Source organism: Condylostylus longicornis, unplaced genomic scaffold (assembly GCF_029603195.1).
Source record: "Condylostylus longicornis isolate FDR11 unplaced genomic scaffold, ASM2960319v2 ptg000106l, whole genome shotgun sequence".
NCBI classification, from domain to species: Eukaryota; Metazoa; Arthropoda; class Insecta; order Diptera; family Dolichopodidae; genus Condylostylus; species Condylostylus longicornis.
This window is the reverse complement of record NW_026578074.1, coordinates 381,422-405,182: the sequence shown is the minus strand read 5'-3', so window position 1 is coordinate 405,182 and position 23,761 is coordinate 381,422. Positions and strand designations below refer to the sequence as shown.

Sequence of the window (23,761 nt, the reverse complement as noted above, 5' to 3'; positions counted from 1 at the left end):
CCAAAATTTGTGAGTCACTAATTATATCCTCACATCTATAATGGCAAGGTCATATTTGATCTTTAAAAATAATTTGTTATGATGATACATCAAGATTATATAAGAATTGCTCATTTGAAAAAATTTCGCACTTAAAATATTTGAAAATACTATTGCGTCCTTAATAATTTAAATAAGACCAAATTGTGATGGCTGCTAGTGGAATAAATTGTGCCAACAATATTTTTTTGATAACAATTAATTGTTGATATTAAGGCTCTGAATGCGATCTACGCCTATTTAGGCTGTTGAAATTCTTTTCTATTTGACACAGCGGTCATGTGGGTGACATGCTCCCGTTCTTTCGGATTGAGGATATTTGGTGGGGCGAATTGATTCTGTTCTTACTACGTTTTTATTCACAAAGAATTTTAGGAGTTCGATTCCGTCGAAGCAAACCTGAACAAATCTCAGAGTACCTACAAGCTGCTTCGTAACGCGGCAGCCGAGCGAACCAGCCTCAGATATATAAATTGAACAACTTGTAAAATGACACTGAAGTTTAGGCCAAAACTAGACTATCGTTGTACAAAAACTCGACGGGAGGATATCGATGCTGTAATAGGGATTCCAACGTGTCATTGTTTGGTTAGCGAACATGTTTGGAGGATTGGTCGCCCCAAAAACGATCTCTTTAAAGGCTGCTGTGACGAAGAGGAGCAGGAAAAGATAACCTATCTCCTATGTTCATGTCTGGTGCCGGTGAACTCCAGGCGAAGATTTTCAGGGCATCACCTTTTCCAACGCCTTGCGAACTTATCGAATTTAAATGTTAAGCACTTTTAACCTGTTTAGAAGAGGGACAGAAAAGTAGAGATCCGATAGTACCGCAACGAGCCTAATTGACCTAAGTGTACCCTTCGGGAGACCGCGTTAACCAAACTGGAATACCTCCGAAATTGTGTTTGGAGTATGATATGGAGTTGCGTATGATTTGATTTGAAATAGTGTTTTTTTAGCTTAATTGTGTCAAAATTTAATTGTATCTTAAAAATAGGGACATATTGTCTTTATTTTGTGATGCTATGCAAAAACAATGTCACAACTTGAGTACCAAATCATATTGGATATAATATTCGTCTGCACTTAGACATTGTACAAGCAGTAAATTATTGATTATATAAATAATATGTTATGTGTGATTCATTTAATGTTGAGACATCCTATTTCACGTGCATCCTTCCAATTTAAAAATTGATATTCACATACATTGTATAATGTAGATTATATAAGAAAATGATTTTATTTGCCAATTTATATCACGTCAGTTTAGTTTTTGAACTTAGTGAATGAATTAACAATTAAATAATCAAATTATAATTTTAATTTCGGGATTTTTTAATTAATTTGAAACACAAAGATTTTTCAAAAAAAAGAAAAAATTCTTCAAAAATCATTTAAGCAAAATTTGCTTTTCTTTCAAATGCCTAATAGTAATTTTATTTTTATAATGATATCAGCTTTTTATATTTAAAATTGAAAATCTTCCAAAATATATGAATGCATAATAAAATATTAATTATAGAATATAAGTTGATTGATTTAATTCTAGAATGTAGAAGATATATTATTCTATTTTATAGACAACTAAAGATCAGTCAAGTGTTACGAATTTTGATCACTCATTCAATAAAAGTTCAAGACCAATGCTTTTAACTTAATTAAAAGTAGTTGTGTATAACAATATGCATATCTACACGAACAAATATTGTAAAAACATAATCTTAAAATAATAGAATTTCAGAGTGGAACTTCGTACACAAAAATTTTGAATTGAAATTTTTGAGTTTCTGCAGATCATTTAAATTTGATGCTATTTTATAAAGATAATTTGAAATTTCGACTTAGAATTTTAATTTTTTTTGTTATTTGTCTCAACGAAAGACAAAGATAGGCGGAGTTTAATCCAATCAAGAACGTGTCATAATTTTTGTTCTGCCGTGTTTAAATTAAATTAAACTAAATCAGGATGTCTTGTTCGTTCCGGTCTTTCTGTCCTAACACTCTACTCTATAAGTCGAAATATTTCAATATTTACATGCTGCGAATATCACTATTGCATACATACCAGGGAACACCCGCCATATTGCACTGGCAAGTTTGTTTTATGAAAGTCTGTTTGATATGTGTTTGCTAGGCACAATTGCAAAGCCGTATACTATATTTTAGTTATATATCAACACTTTGCTGCATATTATCAATAAGAATAACGCCCTACGGACTAATAGTTTTCAAACAAATACAAACTATATTACAAATAATATAGTTTGTACGGTATAATACGGGCCAAGTATTTACCTATGTTTTAAATTTTGGATTACGTGGATATTATTACTCGCTTCCCGTTTTTTTTTTTGCCGATTCTTCAACATTAGATGCTAATGTCAATATTGTTGCCAAATGTAACCTCAGTTAAATTATTTGATCCTGGTTTAGAAATCTATGCGAATGATAAAAATAATAAATCAAATCAAATTTGTTCAAATTTTAAATTATAAGCCTATTAAAACAAAACAAAAATGGAGACAATTAAATGTATTTAAAGTCTAAATTGAAATTTGAAAAACATTTTTCTATATAGCTTGTAAAACAGTTTGATTTCCATTGTGTACAAATACATAGACTACAAAAGGTATACATATTTAAAAATTATAAGAAAATTATTTAATTTTCTTTATTTTGAAATATTTTTCAAGTTCAAAGCCCCAACTGTGTCCATTGGGTATATATAGAATTTTCAATAATGTTTTTTTTTTGGTTTTTCATATTTAGAATATTAAATTGTTCGATACAATTTCCAATAATACTCTCCCTTTATTCATATTTTAAATATAAAATGTGTTAATGAACTTTGATGTCCAAAACTATTCTTTGATTTAAAACTATTCTTTAAATTATGTATGGATTATAGGTAATAACTCTATTTTTAGTTAATTTAATCATTGAAAAACATTAAAATGATGTTTTATTTTATTAATTTTAACATAAAAATCGATTTTGAAATTTTATTTAAAATGTTCAGTTTGAAATTGATTTTAATACGATTTAGATCGGAACGGATATATTTTTTTTTTCTTTGTACATATATTTATTAATTTCAAAGATCAAAAGAAATGGAACGTTGGAAGGGTCGTGTTGCAGTTGTAACTGGTGCTAGTTCAACAATTGGTTCTGTTATTGTTAAAGATTTAATTAATGCAGGTTTAATTGTTGTTGCTGTTGCTCGTCGTGTTGATCGTATTAAAAGTTTACGACAAACATTAATTCGTGAAAAACAACAACGTCTTCATTATTTAACTTTAGATGTAACTAAAGAACAAGATGTTAATTTTTCATTTAATTGGATGATTAAAATGTTTGGTGGTGTTGATATTTTAATTAATGGTGCTGGTATATTTCCAACTGGACCATATCTATCAAATATGAAAGGTGAACCGATACGTAGAACAATTGATATTAATATCGTTGGTGTTATAACATGTATTCGAAAGGCATTTGAAAGTATGAAATCAAGAAATGTTGATGGTCATATTATTTTAATGAATAGTGTTTGCGGTCATTATGTACCAATTATGCCAAAAAATCATTCCTATAATATATATCCGCCAACAAAACATGCTATTACAGCAATAGCAGAAATATATCGTCAAGAATTTCCACTAATGGGTACAAAAATTAAAATAACAGTAAGTTTTTTTAATAAATTTATTAAAAATTATATTTATTTATTCAATGTAATGTGGTTTAAAAAAATTTTTTTAAAGAAACTTTGGAAAGAATACTTTTTTAATAATTATAATATGTTTTTTTGTAGAGTATCACCCCCGGGCTTACAGATGCCGAAATAATCAAAGATAAAAAAGAGAAAGGAGAAAAGATACAACCTCTTCTGCAGGCTCAAGATATTTCAAATTCAATATTATATGCTTTGAGTACACCACCTAAAGTACATATTAATGAGATCGTTCTTAGACCTCTTGGTGAAAAATTTTAATTAATTTACAATAAAATTATATAAAAACAAAAATAATGTATAAAAAAAAATAGTTTGAAATTTTACATACAAAAATTTTACATACAGATAAGGAAAGGATTCTGATATTAAATAGAACTACAAATAACTAGAAAAATAATCATGTACGCCTGCTTTTTCTTAAATTGCTTTTTATATTAAATTAATATTTAAAAATTAAAATCAAATTTACATAATATCATATTTAAAAGCAAAAAAGTTTAATAAAGAGTTAATGAACAAAAATAATAATTGTAATATTCACCATACTTCGTGTTCAACAACCATGTTGTATTTAATTATTCGCTCTATTTAATTATTACTTTCAGATTTTTGGGAGAATGACAAAAGTTATTTAAATATACTAATGATTTCTCAATAGACAATACTCGTTGAATCGATTAATGAACGCAAAAGCTTTTCCCAAAATGAGAAATTTTATTTTATTAAAATATTGCATACGCTTAGGCGACACAAAAAATTTTTAAATTTTCTTAAATTTCTTCAATAAAAATTAAATAGCTTTCTATTTCAAATAATGTGTATTTCAAGTTAAATGAAATAAATAAACGAATTCTTTGTTGTACGCGAACAAATAATAATCGTGAGTTTCTTAAATAACGGTAAATATTGCATATTAATAATACAAGTAAATATATATATTATTTATTGTTCAAATTCACTGACTTCTAATATTATAAAAATTAAATATGTAAATGACGATAATGCTCAATTCATGTTATACAAAATTTACAATACCTTCACAACATAATAAAATATTGAATATAATTTTCTTATTTCCAAAAATTTCTAAAATGTATTCTGTACGTTATGCACATACATTTTATATTTCCAAGTATTTTTAACATCCGGCTGATTTAATTGAAACTATAATTGAACTTTGGAGTACACAAAAAGAATACAGATTTTGGAACTTAAAATATAAGAAAGATATTAAAAGATTAAAAAATAAATAAATTATTTATGGGAAAATTTACAAATTGAACTATGAATAATATAAAATGCAATTCTACAATGCAATAATGAGCATTGAACTGACGTAAATCTGATTTAAGTGATTATTTGAAAAGTTCTCTATTGTCAGTATTATATTCTATATTGACAAATTTTACGAGGTGATTGAATGAAGTTAAAATATAGGATAAATTATGTTATTAGCTGCATTTGGGAAAAATTCTAATCCAACGTCAATTTAGGTAAATCACCTTAGTTTTTAAAATGTCTAACAATTTAATTTTAAAATTTTATTAATTTTCACCAAAATATTTGCACAGCTCACATAAGGCCATAAACCCAGCATTAGCAGTACAATAGGTTTTAGTAAGAGAAAAGGTTCCCGTTCGAATAAAGATTTCTCCGATTGGTTCTCAAAAACCGTCGTAAAAGAAATCTCAGAATATACGCCTTACATCCATATTAGAGAAGAATATGTCCCATGTCCTCCTCCTAAGCAATATCCCCGAGGGACATCCATCTTAGTTTCTTGGGCGTTTTTCCCAGGAGACAGTGCCCCTCCAGCACCCTCAATGATATTTTTTCTTCGTCTTCTTCAAATTTCCATAGGGCCAAATTGCCACAAAATCTCGTCTTACTTTTAATTTCCTTATTTATGATATATCTTTAAATTCCTTCAGGGAAAAAAGTAACGATTCATCCACCAGATTATTATACCCGGGATTCGTAGCGTTAAGAAGATGGTCTGCCACAAAATTTTTGCGTATTACGCTACAATAGCGTCACAATATAAGAACATAATACTAACCATTACGACTGCAATTCAGTTCCTACAAAATTCGGCGGACTTTGAATTTGATTTTTCGGTTGAATTAAGCAAGAAATGGTTATCGAAAAGTATAATTAATTGTGGTGGATGAAATTCTTAAGTATTCGTGCCAACTTCGTCTTTCAAATTTTTTTATGTCGAAGCAATAAATTTTCAAAAATAAATTGAAACACACCTTATAGAGAGAATAATTATATTCAGTTACGGTAAAATGCTTTGTGAAAACTACTGTGAATTACCTCGTTCATTTACTCTTAAATAAAATAAAACTTTAAGATGACTGCAATCAGTATTTTGACTTGATTTTTTTTTCTTAATTTTTTTTTTTTTTGAATGAGAAAAATAGTTAGTCAATTGTTAAATTTCTTTATTACAAAAATTAAATATAACTTATATTTTATCCAATTTTGGGATCATATTATGTTTTCAAAATGTATAACAATTTTGTTGTGTATTATTTATTTGTAAATATTTTGTAAAATAGAAATGACAGTGGTAGCATTTTTTGTTATTTATTATAATTTTCCCTTTTATATGTTTTATATTTATATATATATGTATGTATAAATAATATCAAAATACATACTTATTTGTATAACAAATTAGAATAAAACTATCCCACGCATTATCCGTTATTATACTACAATATAAAATAGATGAATAAAATTTCAACAATACAACAATTACATATAGATATACAAATATATGAGGAGTAATAATAAAATAAATAATAAAACAATAACCAAAAAATATCAGCAGTATAACAGAATCAACAAAACAACATGAGAATATTTTAACAAACAGTTTGTTGTGGTTATCTGTCCTTTTTGATTTGATGAATTTTCAATCAATATACAATTTTCAATTGGAATTAATATACATATGTAACCTTTTATTTTAAAGAACCTTCAGTTTCATTTTTATTATACAATATTAGTTCGATACAGCAAAATGAATTTCTGTAAACATTATTAAATTTTGAAGGATATGTTTAAAAAAAAAACAAAAATAATTGAAATTTATATTTAAAATATTATGACATCTTACAAATTAAAACTTTAAACAAGTTATATGAAACGTCAAATTATAGTGTGTTTAATTTTAAAATCTCTGTGATAATTAGAGAGAGAATATAAATGATAAATAAAATCAAACAAAGTAGAAAATATGAGAGAATAATTCTGTGTAATATGTGACTATGTGAAACCAAGCAGCAAGATTATGAAAATTTAAGAAGAATATGTCAATTTCAATGTCAATGTTGAATGTTGATGATGGATACTCATCATTCTGTCATATTTACAATATTTGTCAATAGGAATTTTCTTTATAATGAAAAATTTGATAAAAGACTGAATTATATAAGTTTGGTAATATTACTGCAAAATTAAATTAAATTTTAATTTTATAATATTATTTTATTTTAAATATCAACTAATAAATTTAATATTTTATTGATCCACTCTAAATATCGTTTCTCTATTCTTTAACTAAAATTTATTTTTGATATTGTTTTTTTACTATGTTCTAATTTTTCTCAAAATTTTAAGATGACCATTACGTATGTAACATATGAAGTAATTGAATATCTACTAAAGAGAATATAGTCAATAAAATTGGCAGAATCCAAAAAAATAAAGAAAATAATTGTAAAATTAAAAATCAAAATAAAGAAAAAAACACGGGCTATCTATAATTTCGTACATAAAGTAAAGGTACGTATGGTAGTTCAACTGGTGAGCTATTGTAAATATTTATGTTTGTACAAAACTTGTTGTATTTTTGTGCGTTTATTTAACCCTTTGATGATTCTTTCAATCTAAGAAAATAATATTTACTTTAGCAGGTTTTGTTTTTTTGGTTTTTCATAAGACAACTGCTAAAGAAGAAGAGAACAAGTCAAACAAGAAAATTTTTTCGATGTATTAGGAAGATGATGATGAATACTATACCATTTTGAATTATAGGTGAAGTAACTTCTGCAATTTTATTTCTTTTTTTTTTTTGGGGAATTTCTTTTTGATTTATTTTGCTTATGTCCCTCTCATATAATAATATGCTCATAGTTTTTGTTCAAATCAAAAAAGTGAAGTAATACATCACCATTGCAGTTGAACTGAAAATATTGCAATAACAACAATATTGTACAACATTTTATAAATTTGTTAGTACACAAAAAATTATAGCAAAGGTTAATTTATTTCAAATTCAAGTTTGCCAGATTAGTTAAATTTGTTAACTTATTACGATGGTTTCATAAAAAGAAAAAATATTTGATATGATTTCAATATTTACCATGAGCGCAATAGATAATTCGTTTGGTTTTGGATGCGTTATAAACTGGTTTAAATTCTAGACGTTCCACGCCTCTTTATTTTTTTAAATCAAATTAATTTCGAACGATTACGCCGTCTCATTGAAAAATGATTTGCAATCCCGAAACATTGAAACATTCGCTTCCAAAACCCTTATCGCTGCCTGAGTATTCGTGAAGATGCTGATAAATCTACATGATATTATTGTCAGCTGTTTTAAAATGTTGTTAATTGTTACTACCTCCGCTTGAGAAATGTTGCATTGATTTGGAGAACGGAAAGGAATCTTCACACCAAGTAAAATCCATAGTTAACCATATTACTTAGCTTAAATGTATCTGTGTAGAAGTGTTTGCTTGGACAGTTAGCGGAATACCAAATTCCTTGCGAATAAAAGCATAGGATAAACATAGTTAACCGACTGCGTTTATGAACGATAAAATTTATTGCTGCTCTAAAACTCACAATTCGGAGTTGACAACTTAAAAGACGTTGGAAGATTAAATATAAAATTATATTCGCTATTTAATCATGATTTATGATACGAAAATAATTTTAGTCTTGAGAGTATTTCATTCACATTTTCTATTATATTATTAAACATTTGGCAACTCATATATTTTCCGAATTCTTTAGTTGTATAAGTATATTGAACTGATTTGATCAATTTACTATAGTTGAGAAATTAGAGTTACTTACTTACATATTATATTGAAAAGATCAAGAAGAGAAAAACTTCATTTAGTTAAGGTTCAAAGTGAAGCTTATACATTAGCAATTTAATTTTCATATACACATTGTATACATATATGTATATGTACTTCTGTATTACAGTTTAACCAATGATTTTCATATTATATTATAATAATGATATTGATGTTGTTCAAATTCTATTGATAATAATAATGATAATGATAAAAATGTTAGTATAATGACGATGACGAATTTTTACTCTGAATTTAATTTTTTCCTTCAATATGAATCTATAGTTGTATATGTTATATTTGTGTACGTATTGATATTTGGTATGTGTATACATAGATGCTTTTATAGGAGAGGAAAAAGATTTATTTATTAAATTCTTGTTATTTTTTGTTGCATTGTTATTAGTTTCGCTGCTATATAGAAAATTGAATATTCAGAGCACGAATATTTCACGTAATCGCATTTCGATAAAAATTCTTAAACATTTTTTGAATTTTTGTATATATACATACTTCTATTATATATACGTATATATAAATATGTATGTGTATGTGTAAATAAGATTTTATTTGAAAAGTTTTTGCCTTTTGCTTCCGTTTTATTTTGTTTTTATATTAAATGAATCCTTGTTATCTGTCCATCATGAGAAAAATTTTTATATAAAAAAAAAATTGTTCTATTTGTATTTAAAATAATAACAAAATAAATAAAATAATATAAAAGAAATAAAATATATATTAATGGTATTTTTAAAATAAAACAAAGTTTTTTTGTAATTCAAATGTGAGGGAGTTGGAATTTGTTTTAAATGACTATTAATTAATTTTAAAGGTTGAAAATTTACTAAAAATTTAAATTGGTTCCAATGATTAGCTAATTTAATTAATTATTTTTTTTTTTTTAAGATTTCAGTTATATGAGAGGCAGAACAAGATTTATATAATTTCAATCTAAAACTAGTGAGACAGTTATTATGCGTAAATTTGGTTGTATATCTACAGCATAAAATTAAACTTTACTTACGTATACAAAATTGCTGATATTTCCTAATCCCTATTAAAATCAAGATAAGAATATCATAGACATCACTTTCTGTAAAGGAAACGATAGGTTAGTAACTTGTAATTCTAAATAAATGATAATTAAAGAAAAATTTATTGGAAATTTATACACGAGAAATTATAACTTTGAGGCTATACTCGGTAAGAAGAGCACAAAAAGCAAAATATTATTAAGTGTGTTTTGTTCTTCTGGATGTATTCTGTCATCATGCTTCAGGAGTATACCAGAGAGTTTTGGAAAATTTTACACCAACACGGTATGTTCCGCAGTAACAATATTATTTTAATTTATACTTCAATTAATTTTTTATTTAGTTGTTCTCTACTTGGGAAAATTAATACCTTCTATATACTTAACTTTTTATAGTCGAACTCCAGTATTTATAGGTTATTGTATTATTTAGGCGGATGCTTAGACTTCTGTAGTTTGCAGAGTTAATTAATTATTTTTAATTATTCTAAATTAAGTCTAAATTTTAAAAATAATTTTAAAAATTACATTAATCATAATCTACACTAATCTTAATTTAATATGAAATTTTATATTCCTTGACCTCATTTTTTTGTAAATTCGTAATTTCTTATTAAATAGTAATAAAAACGTATGGAGTAGGTACATATATATTGATCAAATTCCATGTAACAACGTAAGAATTTTTTAATAACAAAACAAAAGAAAAGTGAGCACATTATATACATATTCTTATGTTTTGTTCATATATATATAAATGCGTATAACAGTCATGTGCATATATAGTATACAATTCATACTGTACGATGCGTATATTTAAAATGATGACGACTTTGCCAATCATTTTAAGCATTCTTCTACATAACAATCTTAAAATTTAAACTCGTCTATTCTGTCAGTGGACAATTTGAAGACAACTTAAAATAAGAAGAAAAAAAAAATAAAATCAATTTGATATTTATTTTTGTTGATCTTTTATATATTATGCTTTTAATGATCTCCAATTGAATGCAGGTCTCTAAAGAGTCTACTATATAAAGGAACATATTTAAGTATATATATATATATGTACCAATATTGTAGAAACAATTTTGACGTCAGTTGAAAATATTCGCAATACTTTGATTGTATATCATTTTTAAATGTTTTTGTAAAAATTCAAGAAATCAACAAACAAACAAATAATGAGACAATCGAATCTTATAGTATACGATTTCATAGTAAAAAAAAATTAGATGTATTCGCATAATATATAAATAAAAAAAATTACCTGTTAAACCATTTGCAGTTGTACGCACCTCCACTACGTTTTGTTAATAGTAGTAGTAGTAGCAGTAAGAGAGGGGAGGGGGGACTCCACCCGTACATCCGCGCGAAGCCAATGCACTAGGCCAACAGAAAAAGCCTATCGGCAAAAACCAACATCCAAAAATCCCTATGCAATCCGACCCATCACACCCCCTATCCAAACCAGCCACCATCCCTATCGTTTTGTTAATAAGGAACTGAATATTTATTTATTTATATGTGATTGAAAAACTCTATAAAAAATCTTTTAGAAAGAAATTAGCATTACTATTTTCAGGAAAAAATGTTAACATCACCTACCGGAATAAATGTTAATTACACCTTCGAAGACCGTCTACTGAGATAATCGCCAGTTACAATTGAAAATCTTATGTTCGAAATTGCTCATCAAAGTCAATTGTTATACAGTTAACGTGTTCCGTTAACGTGTACAGTTAACTTCTAAATTGTAGTTATTTTTCAAAAAAGAAGTTAAAAGCCATCTACCGGGAAAAACGGAATTAATTCATAACTATACGTACATTTTTTCAAATATCCATTAAAGGAATCTGAATTCAATATGGACCATGGACCATCTCGATTACTAAAGAGACAAAAAACGAATAAAAAACATAAAAAAAAACTAAATATTTTTTTTTGAAAATATTTCAGATTTGATCCTTACTGGCTAATGCCTAATTCATGAGGATGAAATAATCAACCTTTTTTTTTGTAGTTTTTGGATTTTATTCATTTTGAGTTTGTTTTCATTTGCAGAAATCGCAAGCAAAAAAAAAGTAAATCTGTAATTTTTGAGATTTTTAAAAACATTGGAACAATTTTAATTTTTTTTTTTGATAAAGAATTTTTTTTTTCTCTTGTCATTTATTTATATTTATCATTTTCAATATATGAAAACAAAAATCTGATATACATATAACAGTATTTGCGAGGAAAGTTTTTTTATTCTAATGTTAAGTGACATTGTGATTTTAAGTTGTTGTTTATAGGTATAGGATACAAAAACAAAATTTCATTAATTTTTGCTCCCTATTCACGCATATGGCTTTTTCATAGTCTTTTTGCACTTTGCATAAACGTTATCCCTTCGGAACGCAGACTCGTCACTGCCATCAACAAAAACCAATAAAAGCTTATTCTAAGTTTGGCTGACGATTAAAAAAAAATTGCAATTTTTTAATGAGGTCGAAATAAAAAGGATGTTTAAACTTCAACATATATCCTAATGATGAATGTTTAGATATAAACGCACTTCGAAGTGAGAGAAAACTCCTTTAGATGAATACAACAATTTTGCAAAGTGTACCAAAACATGTGCCGGTGACAGAATTATTTACAGACGATACCGGATCGAAAATCATAGCGTACATTAAAAGACGTAATCCATTTAATAAAATAAAGTTTAACCGTAAATTTATTTAACCAAAGTTCTGTGTCCAACAAGTTAAGGCTTTAATTGCCTATTATTACATGCTGAATATTATAGACTTAAAAACCAATTAATCATTGTGTAGCAATTACATCAGTTAATCAGATAAGGAAACTCCGGCTGTTAACTTGAATACAGTTACATTTGCCTCAAGAGAAAATTAGAGCGCTTATATCCAGTCCGTTCAGGTTACATCCAAGTTGGTATGAAGCTGTCTTACTGCACTTGTGGTTTTGGCATCGGTAAACAGAATCACGCCCATTTGAGTGACGGGCCACAGTCGTATTTCTTTTTTATTTTTAAAAATAAAGTATTTGAACAGGTTTACCATAATATTCAACTGGGACTTCACCTGAATTCCCTTCAGTTCAATTAAAAGTTGACCTTATATTCATAAAAAATTCCACAAAAATCACATGATTTTTTTATTTAAAGTTCTTGCATCAACAGAATTTTTTTTTATTTTTAGAAAAATAATTATTTATTAATTAATTAATTTTTTATACATTATATTTTAATTATGTATGCATTTTATGAAAATATATTTAATAATAAAGAAGAATTCAAAAATCAAAATGAGAAAAAAAAATGACAATATAAAAACCAGAAGTGACTTAAAAAGTTTATTGACCTGATTTTAGTTTTAATAATTTTGTGAGTTACGAATTTTATATAATATGTGTATGTGTGTAGTATATGAGTAAAAGTCTCATGCTAAGAGATTTCATTACATGTTTATACACTTATATAGAATTATGTAGAGTTAAGTATATCTACAAAAACAAATCGATCGATCACAATCATGTCTGAATCGATCAATATAAGAAAATGTTTTCTTTTTAAATTTTCTTTATCAAATTTGTAAAAATAATAAGAAATTCCCAATTGCAAAAAAAAAAAGAAAAAAATTTTCTCATCTTTCATTCTCTTTAACTTCAATATATACGAGGATCTTCTGGATATCAAAATGTACCACTTTTATAAAATAAAGAATAAAAAAAAATGGTAAAATGACGAAAAATTTCTTCATTTTTAATAGCAATGACAACGACGGGAGGCACATTCAACTTAAAAATCTTAAGTTAAAATGCCAGTTTAAATATTAAAAATGCGAAAATCTTAAACTTGTTTAAAATTCATTTTGTTTTTTTTTTTTTTGCATTTCTTTGTTATTTTATGCAACTTTAGAAGTTTTTAAAAATTGACTAACTACTACAATCGTAATATTAAATTTTAATATAATATATTTAAACCCTTAACTAAATATATATATTGTATATATATATATATATTTGATCATACCTGTGAATTTATAAGCAACTTAACTTGTGTGTACATATAGGAAAATACAAGAAGATTACAACCGGTATCCTATAAGACTCCCATACTAAATAATATTAAGTAGAACCGTTCAAACAACGCATAATGATGAAAAGAGTTTATAAAATGAAATCAAAAACCAAAATAGAGAAGTTTGAGGAGAGTCATCCATGAGGAAACTATTTTTGTTTCTTTCTTATTATTTTGCTTGTTAAACGTAAAACGTAAAAAATTGTTAGCAAAAAAATTTTCTACACACATTCTTTTCACCATATTTGGTTGATTTTTACTCACAATTTCTATGGAAAAAAATGAAAAGGATATCATCCTAAACGTAAAATAAAAAAAAAAACAAAAAAAAAAACAGATTTTTTTTTCATGCTCGGAATCTCCTGCGATTTTCACTATTATTATTTGTAATTTTTTTTACTTGATTTTTATGTTTGAGTAAAGTATAGTAAAGAGGTTAAGGAATAATAATGTTAATACAATATTAATTTATCCTGTCAATATTAGGATACAAAAATTAAAAAATATGAACAAAAAAAAATTGTAATCACACTTTCGAGAAAAATTCCCAAAGCAACTTCTAAAAGTAATTTTTGGTGCAAATGAGTTCAACTCTTCCACAAAGAAGAGTGATCCCTGTATTCCTTGTATACTTTCGCTCTTTTAAGATTTTAGGATACAAATAAACAAAATATATTCTCTCTGCAGAGTGGATAGAAATGCAAAATGTAAACTGACTTGTTAAGTTGGCCTTCAATTTTATGATTAATTTGTAGATCTCAATCTAATCGATTATTTTGAAAATGTAAACAAAAAAAAAAGCAGGATTTTGTGAAAATTTCAAGTTATCAGCCTTGCTAAATAATCGCGCCATTGTATGACCGAATACCCATGAAATAAATATAAGTTTTTTTTTTTAATATTCGGTTACGACATCTATATATTTTTATTACGAATTAAAAATCGATTTCATAATACAATTTTTGGTTTCTGGTTTCAAAAACAAAGTATCCATTAACTTATTTCATTTTTTCGTTGTCGAATAACGCAATTTATTTATAGTAATTATAAGAATCTATTTAATTATTAATTTTAAAATTCTTTTTAAATTTTATATCACATTTTTTAAATTTTTAAAGTTTTTAAATTTTTTTTTTTGTATTTTGTGCGTCTGGTCTATTGTGGTAGTATAAAGATGGGAAAATTGGTAATGATTGCGTGTTTTTTTTTTGTCATATTTAAATTGTTAATTTTTCAGATTTTTACGTTCGTCATATGATGTTGTTGCAAAAGTAATCAAACTTTTCAGTTTTCATGCGAGTTAAACGATTAATATTTTGTGTGGTCAAAATTAGCACTAAAAATATGTTGCGCATGTATTATTGATATTTTTTGTGTAATTGTATGCATAACTTATGTTTCTTCTTTTCTTAATATTAGTGGTGAATTATCTTGTCTCCTTTTATTGAAAAGGATTTTCAAAAGAACTTATGATCATTTAAATGAAAGCTGATGTTACTGAAGTTATTTGTTTTTTAATTGGTGCATAAAGAATAATATTAAAAAATTATGAAAAGATATTGAATTAATGCAAATCGTTTTTTTTCACTTTTGTAAATATTTACATATTTTTTTTTATTAATAATACAAAATTATGGGAAAAATTATGAACCATGTGAAAATAAGTATTTATTAAGACTATTTTAATTTTAGTCTTGAACAACGCGGAAGAGTTTTAGCGTGAGAGAGAAAGAGGATAAAGCAGAGAAAGAACTGCAGTTGAAATAAGAACACATACCATCAATGATTACAACAGCGGCAAACCGACATCAATTTTAGTTTCCGATCTTGACATTTGAGTCGAATCAAAGACATTATAATTATATTATAAGAATTTTTAAAGTCTTTGGTCTTAAATAAAAATATTGAGATCAGCATACTTTTAAATTTCAACAAGATGAGAATAGTGAGATGTCGTAAATTCAAATACGTGCTGCTATACGAAGGAGATAACACAGTATTCCATAATTTTTTTAAGTGAAATATAATCGCGGCACAAACATATGCTTTGAATATTATGCAGAGGCCAAAGAAAAAAACAATGGGGAAAATGAAAAGATAAAATAAAATGCAATTACTCAACCAGGTTTTTTAAAGTTATAATGAAGTAGCTAAAAAAATATAAAACATGGGTACGTTTTATATATTTTTATGACATTAAAGGAGAAAAAACGTATTGCAATTTCAAATTTACATTTCGGAACTAAAGAATGAAATTATTTATTGGACCTAAAATAGATTTTCTAAAGTTTGCAAAAGCTTTTTATAATCATAATAATTAAAAGCAGATGGTTCATAGGTGTTGATTTAATTTGCCTCAAGCTTTACCAAAAAAAAATAAATTAATAAGTTAAAATGAGTAATAGACATTTTTATTCTTATAACTTATTCACGTATTTTTTGTCTTTTGGTATATAAATAATACTTAACCTAATTTACATTTCCTTTCCAAGTAGGAAATCGTAGGCATTAACATTCTACCAAAATTAACAAAAAGAAAAAAAAAATAAATTCGCCAGTTTTTATTTATCTTTTGTTCTCTTCTATAGAACAAACAAACAAAACATTACCCCGTATTATTTTTAATATTACCTATTGAACTTTATACTACATTAACATTTTTTTTTAAATTTTACAAGTTACCTACATTCAATGCACTTAAATACATTACAATGTAAAAAATGAAATAATGAAAAAATATTACCCATTCTAAAGCATATTTAGCCACACAGTTAAACTGCCAATGTATTTAACGCTTCTATTTAATGTTAATTCTTATTCTTTAATATTATTCACAATTTAATATAGTCATAGACTGAGTAATTTTTTATTTTTATTTTTAGAATTTTATTTGATTTAAAGATTCCAAATTAAAACAATTAATTGTTAGCACGTTCAATCAATTTACCATTTTTTTTTTTTAGTTCTTGCTATCCCCCAATATCAGTTTCCTGAATTGTATATGTGTATAATATTATAATATAAGTACTTGATAAGCATAAAAAATATTGCCCAGCATAGAATTGAAAAAAATCAAAAAAAATAAATAAATGAAAACACAAAATATAACGGTACCGTTTCCTTAAATTTAATTTTTAATTCCGATATCTTTATATACTTACAACAGGTAAAGTACAAGAGTAATACGAATTAGTATACGAGTACGAGTAATATTATGTTTACCTATAGGGCTATAAACAGCTACATATATGAGTTGAATTGATTTTAGTGAATTGTAATCGATTCAAATGAACGTGATTTCAATAAATTTTCTTTCGTTTTAGGTCAATTAAGTAAAACTACCGCGCGATTTTTTTTTTTCATTTCTTTTTTTTAACATTTTTTATCAATTCACAGTTCCTAAAGTGTTAGATGTTTCCTTCCTCTTTCAAAAATTTTTTACAAAAAAGAAAATATCAGAAATAAATAAATTAATGTTTTCTTTTATTGTCTTTGATTGAAATATTATTGCCGTTGTATTAGAGTGTACAGAGTTTTTAAAATTTTAGTAAAAGTTCTACTACAATTCTGGTCAGATTATTATAAAAATTATACTTCTTAGGATTTTTTAATTTAATTTACAATATTGTAAAATGAAATTTTAATAAAAACGCAGTTACTATAATATGTCCATAATATATTCGATATTCAATACCAACATGATAAACAATAAATACCTATAACCAACTCACGTTCAATATTTAATGTAAAGAAAAAACTATGGCAGGCTGGCCACCGCCTAGTTAACTCATCGAGATCGAGAGAGAGGTCAGAAACTAATAGAATCTCAAACGGTGTACATTAACGAGCTGAATCTTCAGTGAATATCACCTTCCGATATGATGGTCTTATACGACCCGTGTCTAGTGAACTAGTTGAATATTCCAAGGGTATACTGGCTGTCGCGAACGGAAACTCTCTGACTACCTTAGAGTATTTAGTAAGTTTTTTGACGTTACTACTTCATGCGAAAAACATTATTTTGATACATAAAATAACAACATAATAGCGTCAACACTAACTTGTATTTTATTATATACCTATTTATTTCATTGAATTTGTATTTTCTTTTTTTATAATTTATCACCTGGCCTTTTTTTTTTTTTGTAAATCGACAATATGTTGAATTGAGTACTTTATCAATTATTATCAATTGTTGAAGAGAAAGAATATACCAACAAGTCAACAAAATGAATGTCTTTATTGGGCATTTTAAATGTAATGATATGACTACTGATGAACTGCTTGTATTGTATTGTATCATAACTTTATTTAGTGCTTTATCCAAAATTGGTTAGAATGTATACGTATCTATATGACAATATGTCAAAGAGAAGTGTCATTAAATAATTTGGTAAATGGGCAAATCAAAAGTAGAAGAAGGTTTTGGTTAATAATTTTTTTTTATTTTTGTGGCGGTCATTTGTAAGTTGTGATGAAAAATTATTCACAAAAAGTAATTAATTATTCAAACCACCAATGAAGACATTCATTTTATATGCATGTACATTATATAAGAAAAGTAAAGAAGAGAATTTATTTTGTAAATTACAAAATAAAAATTTAAAATTGGTTGATTGGATTTTCTTATTTTGTTTTCCAGTAGTTTTTTTTTTGTATCGGAAGTTTAAATTGTTTTGTATAAAAAAAAAAGAAAACGGTGTATGAATGATTTTAACATTAAATATTAGAAATTTTGCATATAATTAAAAATTTTTATAAATTACATTTAGAATTTGAATTTGTTTTAACAAAGTTCTACGAAATATATATATGTATGTATATGTATACATATAAAGAATTTATTTGAATAAAATGTAGTTTTAGATTCTTAGAACTTCTCAATGACATTTTCATTAAAAACTCATTTGCCCGATTGGTTTTGAAATTATTACAAGTATTTCGAGTGGACTATAAATATTACGAGATTGTAGATTTTCTATAATTACAAACAGATGTGGTGTATTTTGAAAATAATATATAAATGTCATTTATGTATAATTAAATGCCATATGATTGCGACAAATTTTACATAGGACAAACTAGGAAACTAGTTAGAATAAAAATAAAGGAAATTATTTAAGTAAGGTAAAACGCATGCAATAAAACTAGGAGCTAAATAGAATTCCTGATTCAATGGTTGCGATCTGCATTTATGAAACGGATCACAAAATTACAGAGGAGAACATAAAAATGTTATAAAAGAAGTAACTGGAAAATGTAAAAAACAAGTTCATAAGAGTATGAAAATATACAAAACTAATAAGAAAAATACTTACTGAACACGAATGGTGGTAATGTGGCTACCTGGCTGTTTAAATAAATTTCTTGACCACTCTTATGGTTTAGAATCGTTTGTGATTAAAATTATGAAAAAAAAATTATGATAAGTCAGTTACAAATTTAGGGTTAAATGTAGGTTAATTCACTTATTATTATTTTAAATGTAAATAGATTATATACATATATTTTTTTTTTGGTATTTTAATTAGCTTCGATAAAATGCGGAGGTAACGCACTGAATTATTGCGAACAAAAAAAATTCGGGAAAATATTAACTTTTGTATAATAAATGCAAATCAAAACCGAAAATTCGAAATTTTCATTTTTCCACTCCTAGGAGGAATATAGGGCTAGTGCATAACATCATAGGTAGTCATGAGTTTTTTCGTAGTTTTTTCCTTATATTAAATATTAAAGCTTATTAATATTTATTGTTTATTTTTCTTGGTTTTGTTTTTAATATCGAATTAATTATGAATATATATGAATCGATCTGAACTCGAGACCCTTCGGTTAAAGGATCGGTGCGATAACCACTTCACGAATGATCAGGTCAGAGTATTCTTTAATTATCCTTTTATAGTAAAATATTACAAAAAAAAAATTTAATTTTTTCTTTCTATAATTTCTACTTTTCAATAAAAACTACCCATTAAAAATTGTTACAGTTAGCAAGAAAAAAGAAAACAAATTTTATTAGAAAACAAATTAACGAAAACCAAAAACAACAACGAAAACAAAATAGAAATTAGAGGGACATAAATTCAATATTTCAAGACATGGCATCCTGCCGTTTTGATTGACTTAAATTTTTACATAATGTAACATTTATTTTGTTGATTAGTGTTCCGGGAGCCAATTTTTCTAATAAATTTCCCATAAATCTTTATTTTAAAAAAAAAAAAATTACAATTTATAAAAATGTGATTTATAATTTTACAATTTAAAAAAACAAACAAACAAAAAAAAAACATTAAGGAGGAAAATATTTTTCAATTTTCTTTTTTTTTTTTTTTTTGTTTTTCACATTTTCATTTGAAATTCAATCAACGTTCATATTTTTAACCATTTAATAAACAACCTGTGTGTGGTGATTATTAAAAAATAAGTGTGTAAATCTATGACTACAAAAAAAGCACAATTTTTCTATTTATATTTTTTTTATTTTTTTTATGAACACAATGTGATTATATGTACTTAGATTAGAACATGTTGAGTGACAACACTTCAATAACTTTTCATAATTTTCCCATGATTGGAAAACAATTAAAAGAAAATCTGTTTGTTTGTTTGTTTGCTTATTCTTTATCGATTAGTAGAATCTTTAATGCAACTCATGTTCTTTAAAAAATAAAGAAAAAAAACGCGTACACATCATTGTATTTATTTGTTAATTGTTGAACATCACTATTGTCATCATTATACGAGTACTCCACATATAATAATTTTTTTTTATACAAACATTTCAACTCTTATAATATAATATAACAATTATTATGGTTTGTTTTACTTGTATAATAACAATAAACTAACATAATATATTAAAAGTATAAAACAAGTATAAATAAAATGGCAAAAAAAATATAAAATTCGAATTGATATTAAAAAAAAAAAAATTATTTTGATTTAAAATAGAAAAGTTTTTCTTTAGAAATCAACGGATCTCTAACCATCTTTTATCTTGATATTACACCTGTTACACAAAAATTTCTAGAATTATATAATAGTAAAAAAAAAAACAAAATATAACAATAATATAAAATAAATTACAAGTATTGTAAATATTGGAATTGCGTATCACAACATTATATATACTACGAGTATATAGTATTAAGTAATTGTATATTATATATGAAAATTTCTATTCTAAAATATTACATACTATTGTACATTAAAATTCAATATTGAAAAACAACGAATGAATAAAACAAGATCAAAATAAATAAATAATAAAACAATTTGAATCAAAGTTATAAAATCAATGTTATGGGTGAACATCAATTAGCCGTTTTGAAACTGTGAGAAAGTCTTAAGAATTTCAATTAAAAATAAATTAGAAATTCATTATCCATGAAATTATTTTTAAAAATTTATTTTTAATAAGATTTTCATTCTCTCTTGCATTTACTATATATGTATATTATGTATATATAGGTACGAGTGTATGATTGTATATTAAAATGTAAATATGTGTATGTATCTTGGAAAAAACAAAAAAAAAAAATTGTGTTCAAGAAAGAAAATTTATTTATAAATTTAAAAATAATTAGGTACATATGAAGATAATTCGAAATTATATTTTTCTTGCAGGATAACAAATTTTCAGAGTAACATAGAATTTAAGGATAATCGAGAAAATATGGTCGATTTTTAAAAAACTATAGATATTTTTACAGTTTTTTTTTTTTAATTACATCCTATATTATCAAATTTGGTATTTCCTTCCAAATATTGGTATCAATATTGGTATTCAGAAAGCATATAAAATACAAAAACTTTTTAAAATTTTGCACGACCCCAAACCTTGTCAAAAAATTGAAATTTTTTAAAATTTTGCACGACCCGCCTAGTCAAAAAATTTAAAATTTTTTGAAAATTTTTAAAATTTCAAGAAATTGAAATTTTTAAAAATTTTGCACGACCCCCTACCTTGTCAAAAAATTGAAATTTTTTAAAATTTTGCACGACCCCCTCTACCTTGTCCAAAAATTGAAATTTTTTAAAATTTTGCACGACCCCCTCTACCTTGTCAAAAAATTTAAAATTTTTAAAATTTTTTAAAATTTTGCACGACCCCCTACCTTGTCAAAAAATTGAAATTTTTTAAAATTTTGCACGACCCCCTCTACCTTGTCAAAAAATTAAAAATTTTTAAAATTTTGCACGACCCCCTACCTGGTCAAAAAATTGAAATTTTTTAAAATTTTCCACGACCCCCTACCTTGTCAAAAAATTGAAATTTTTTAAAATGTTGCACGACCCCCTACCTGGTCAAAAAATTGAAATTTTTTAAAATTTTCCACGACCCCCTACCTTGTCAAAAAATTGAAATTTTTTAAAATTTTGCACGACCCCCTCTACCTTGTCAAAAAATTTAAAATTTTTAAAATTTTTTAAAATTTTGCACGACCCCATACCTTGTCAAAAAATTGAAATTTTTTAAAATTTTGCACGACCCCCCTCTACCTTGTCAAAAAATTTTTAAAATTTTGCACGACCCCCTACCTGGTCAAAAAATTGAAATTTTTTAAAATTTTCCACGACCCCCCTCTACCTTGTCAAAAAATTAAAAATTTTTAAAATTTTGCACGACCCCCTACCTGGTCAAAAAATTGAAATTTTTTAAAATTTTCCACGACCCCCTACCTTGTCAAAAAATTGAAATTTTTTAAAATGTTGCACGACCCCCTACCTGGTCAAAAAATTGAAATTTTTTAAAATTTTCCACGACCCCCTACCTTGTCAAAAAATTGAAATTTTTTAAAATGTTGCACGACCCCCTACCTTGTCAAAAAATTGAAAATTTTTTAAAATTTTGCACTACCCCCTACCTTGTCAAAAAATTGAAATTTTTTAAAATTTTGCACGACCCCACCTTGTCAAAAAATTGAAATTTTTTAAAATTTTGCACTACCCCCTACCTTGTCAAAAAATTGAAATTTTTTAAAATTTTGCACGACCTCCAAAAATTGATATTTTTTAAAATTTTGCACGACCCCCTACCTTGTCAAAAAATTGAAATTTTTTAAAATTTTGCACGACCCCCTACCTGGTCAAAAAATTGAAATTTTTTAAAATTTTGCACGACCTTGTCAAAAAATTGAAATTTTCTTGAAATTTTGCACGACCCCCTACCTTGTAAAAAAATTGAAAATTTTTTAAAATTTTGAACGACCCCAAACCTTGGCAAAAAATTAAAAATTTTTTAAAATTTTGCCCAACTCTTGACCTCGGCCAAAAATTAAAAAATTTTTAACAATTTTTTAAAATTTTGCCTTGTCAAAAAATTGAAAATTTTTTAAAATTTTGCACGACCCCCTACCTTATCAAAAAATTGAAATTTTTTAAAATTTTGCACGACCCCCTCTACCTTGTCCAAAAATTGAAATTTTTTAAAATTTTGCACGACCCCCTACCATGTAAAAAAATTGAAAATTTTTTAAAATTTTGCACGACCCCCTACCTTGTCAAAAAATTGAAAATTTTTTAAAATTTTGCACGACCCTCTACCTTGTCAAAAAATTGAAATTTTTTAAAATTTTGCACGACCCCCTACCTTGTCAAAAAATTGAAATTTTCAAAAATTTTGCACGACCCTCTACCTTGTCAAAAAATTGAAATTTTTTAAAATTTTGCACGACCCCCTACCTTGTCAAAAAATTGAAATTTTTTAAAATTTTGAACGACCCCCTACTAAATTTTAAAAAATTTTCAACTTTTTGACA

The 23,761-nt window shown here is 25.8% G+C and overlaps 1 protein-coding gene across 1 annotated transcript; it reads left to right on the top strand.

Moving 5' to 3' along the window:
• Window positions 1-3,152: 3,152 nt before the first annotated feature.
• Window positions 3,153-4,033, top strand: LOC129614226 (farnesol dehydrogenase-like). The gene is made up of 2 exons (XM_055528704.1): window positions 3,153-3,725; window positions 3,854-4,033. Exons 1-2 carry the CDS (start codon window positions 3,153-3,155, stop codon window positions 4,031-4,033), a joined length of 753 nt encoding a protein of 250 aa, XP_055384679.1.
• The last annotated feature ends 19,728 nt before the right edge of the window (window positions 4,034-23,761 follow it).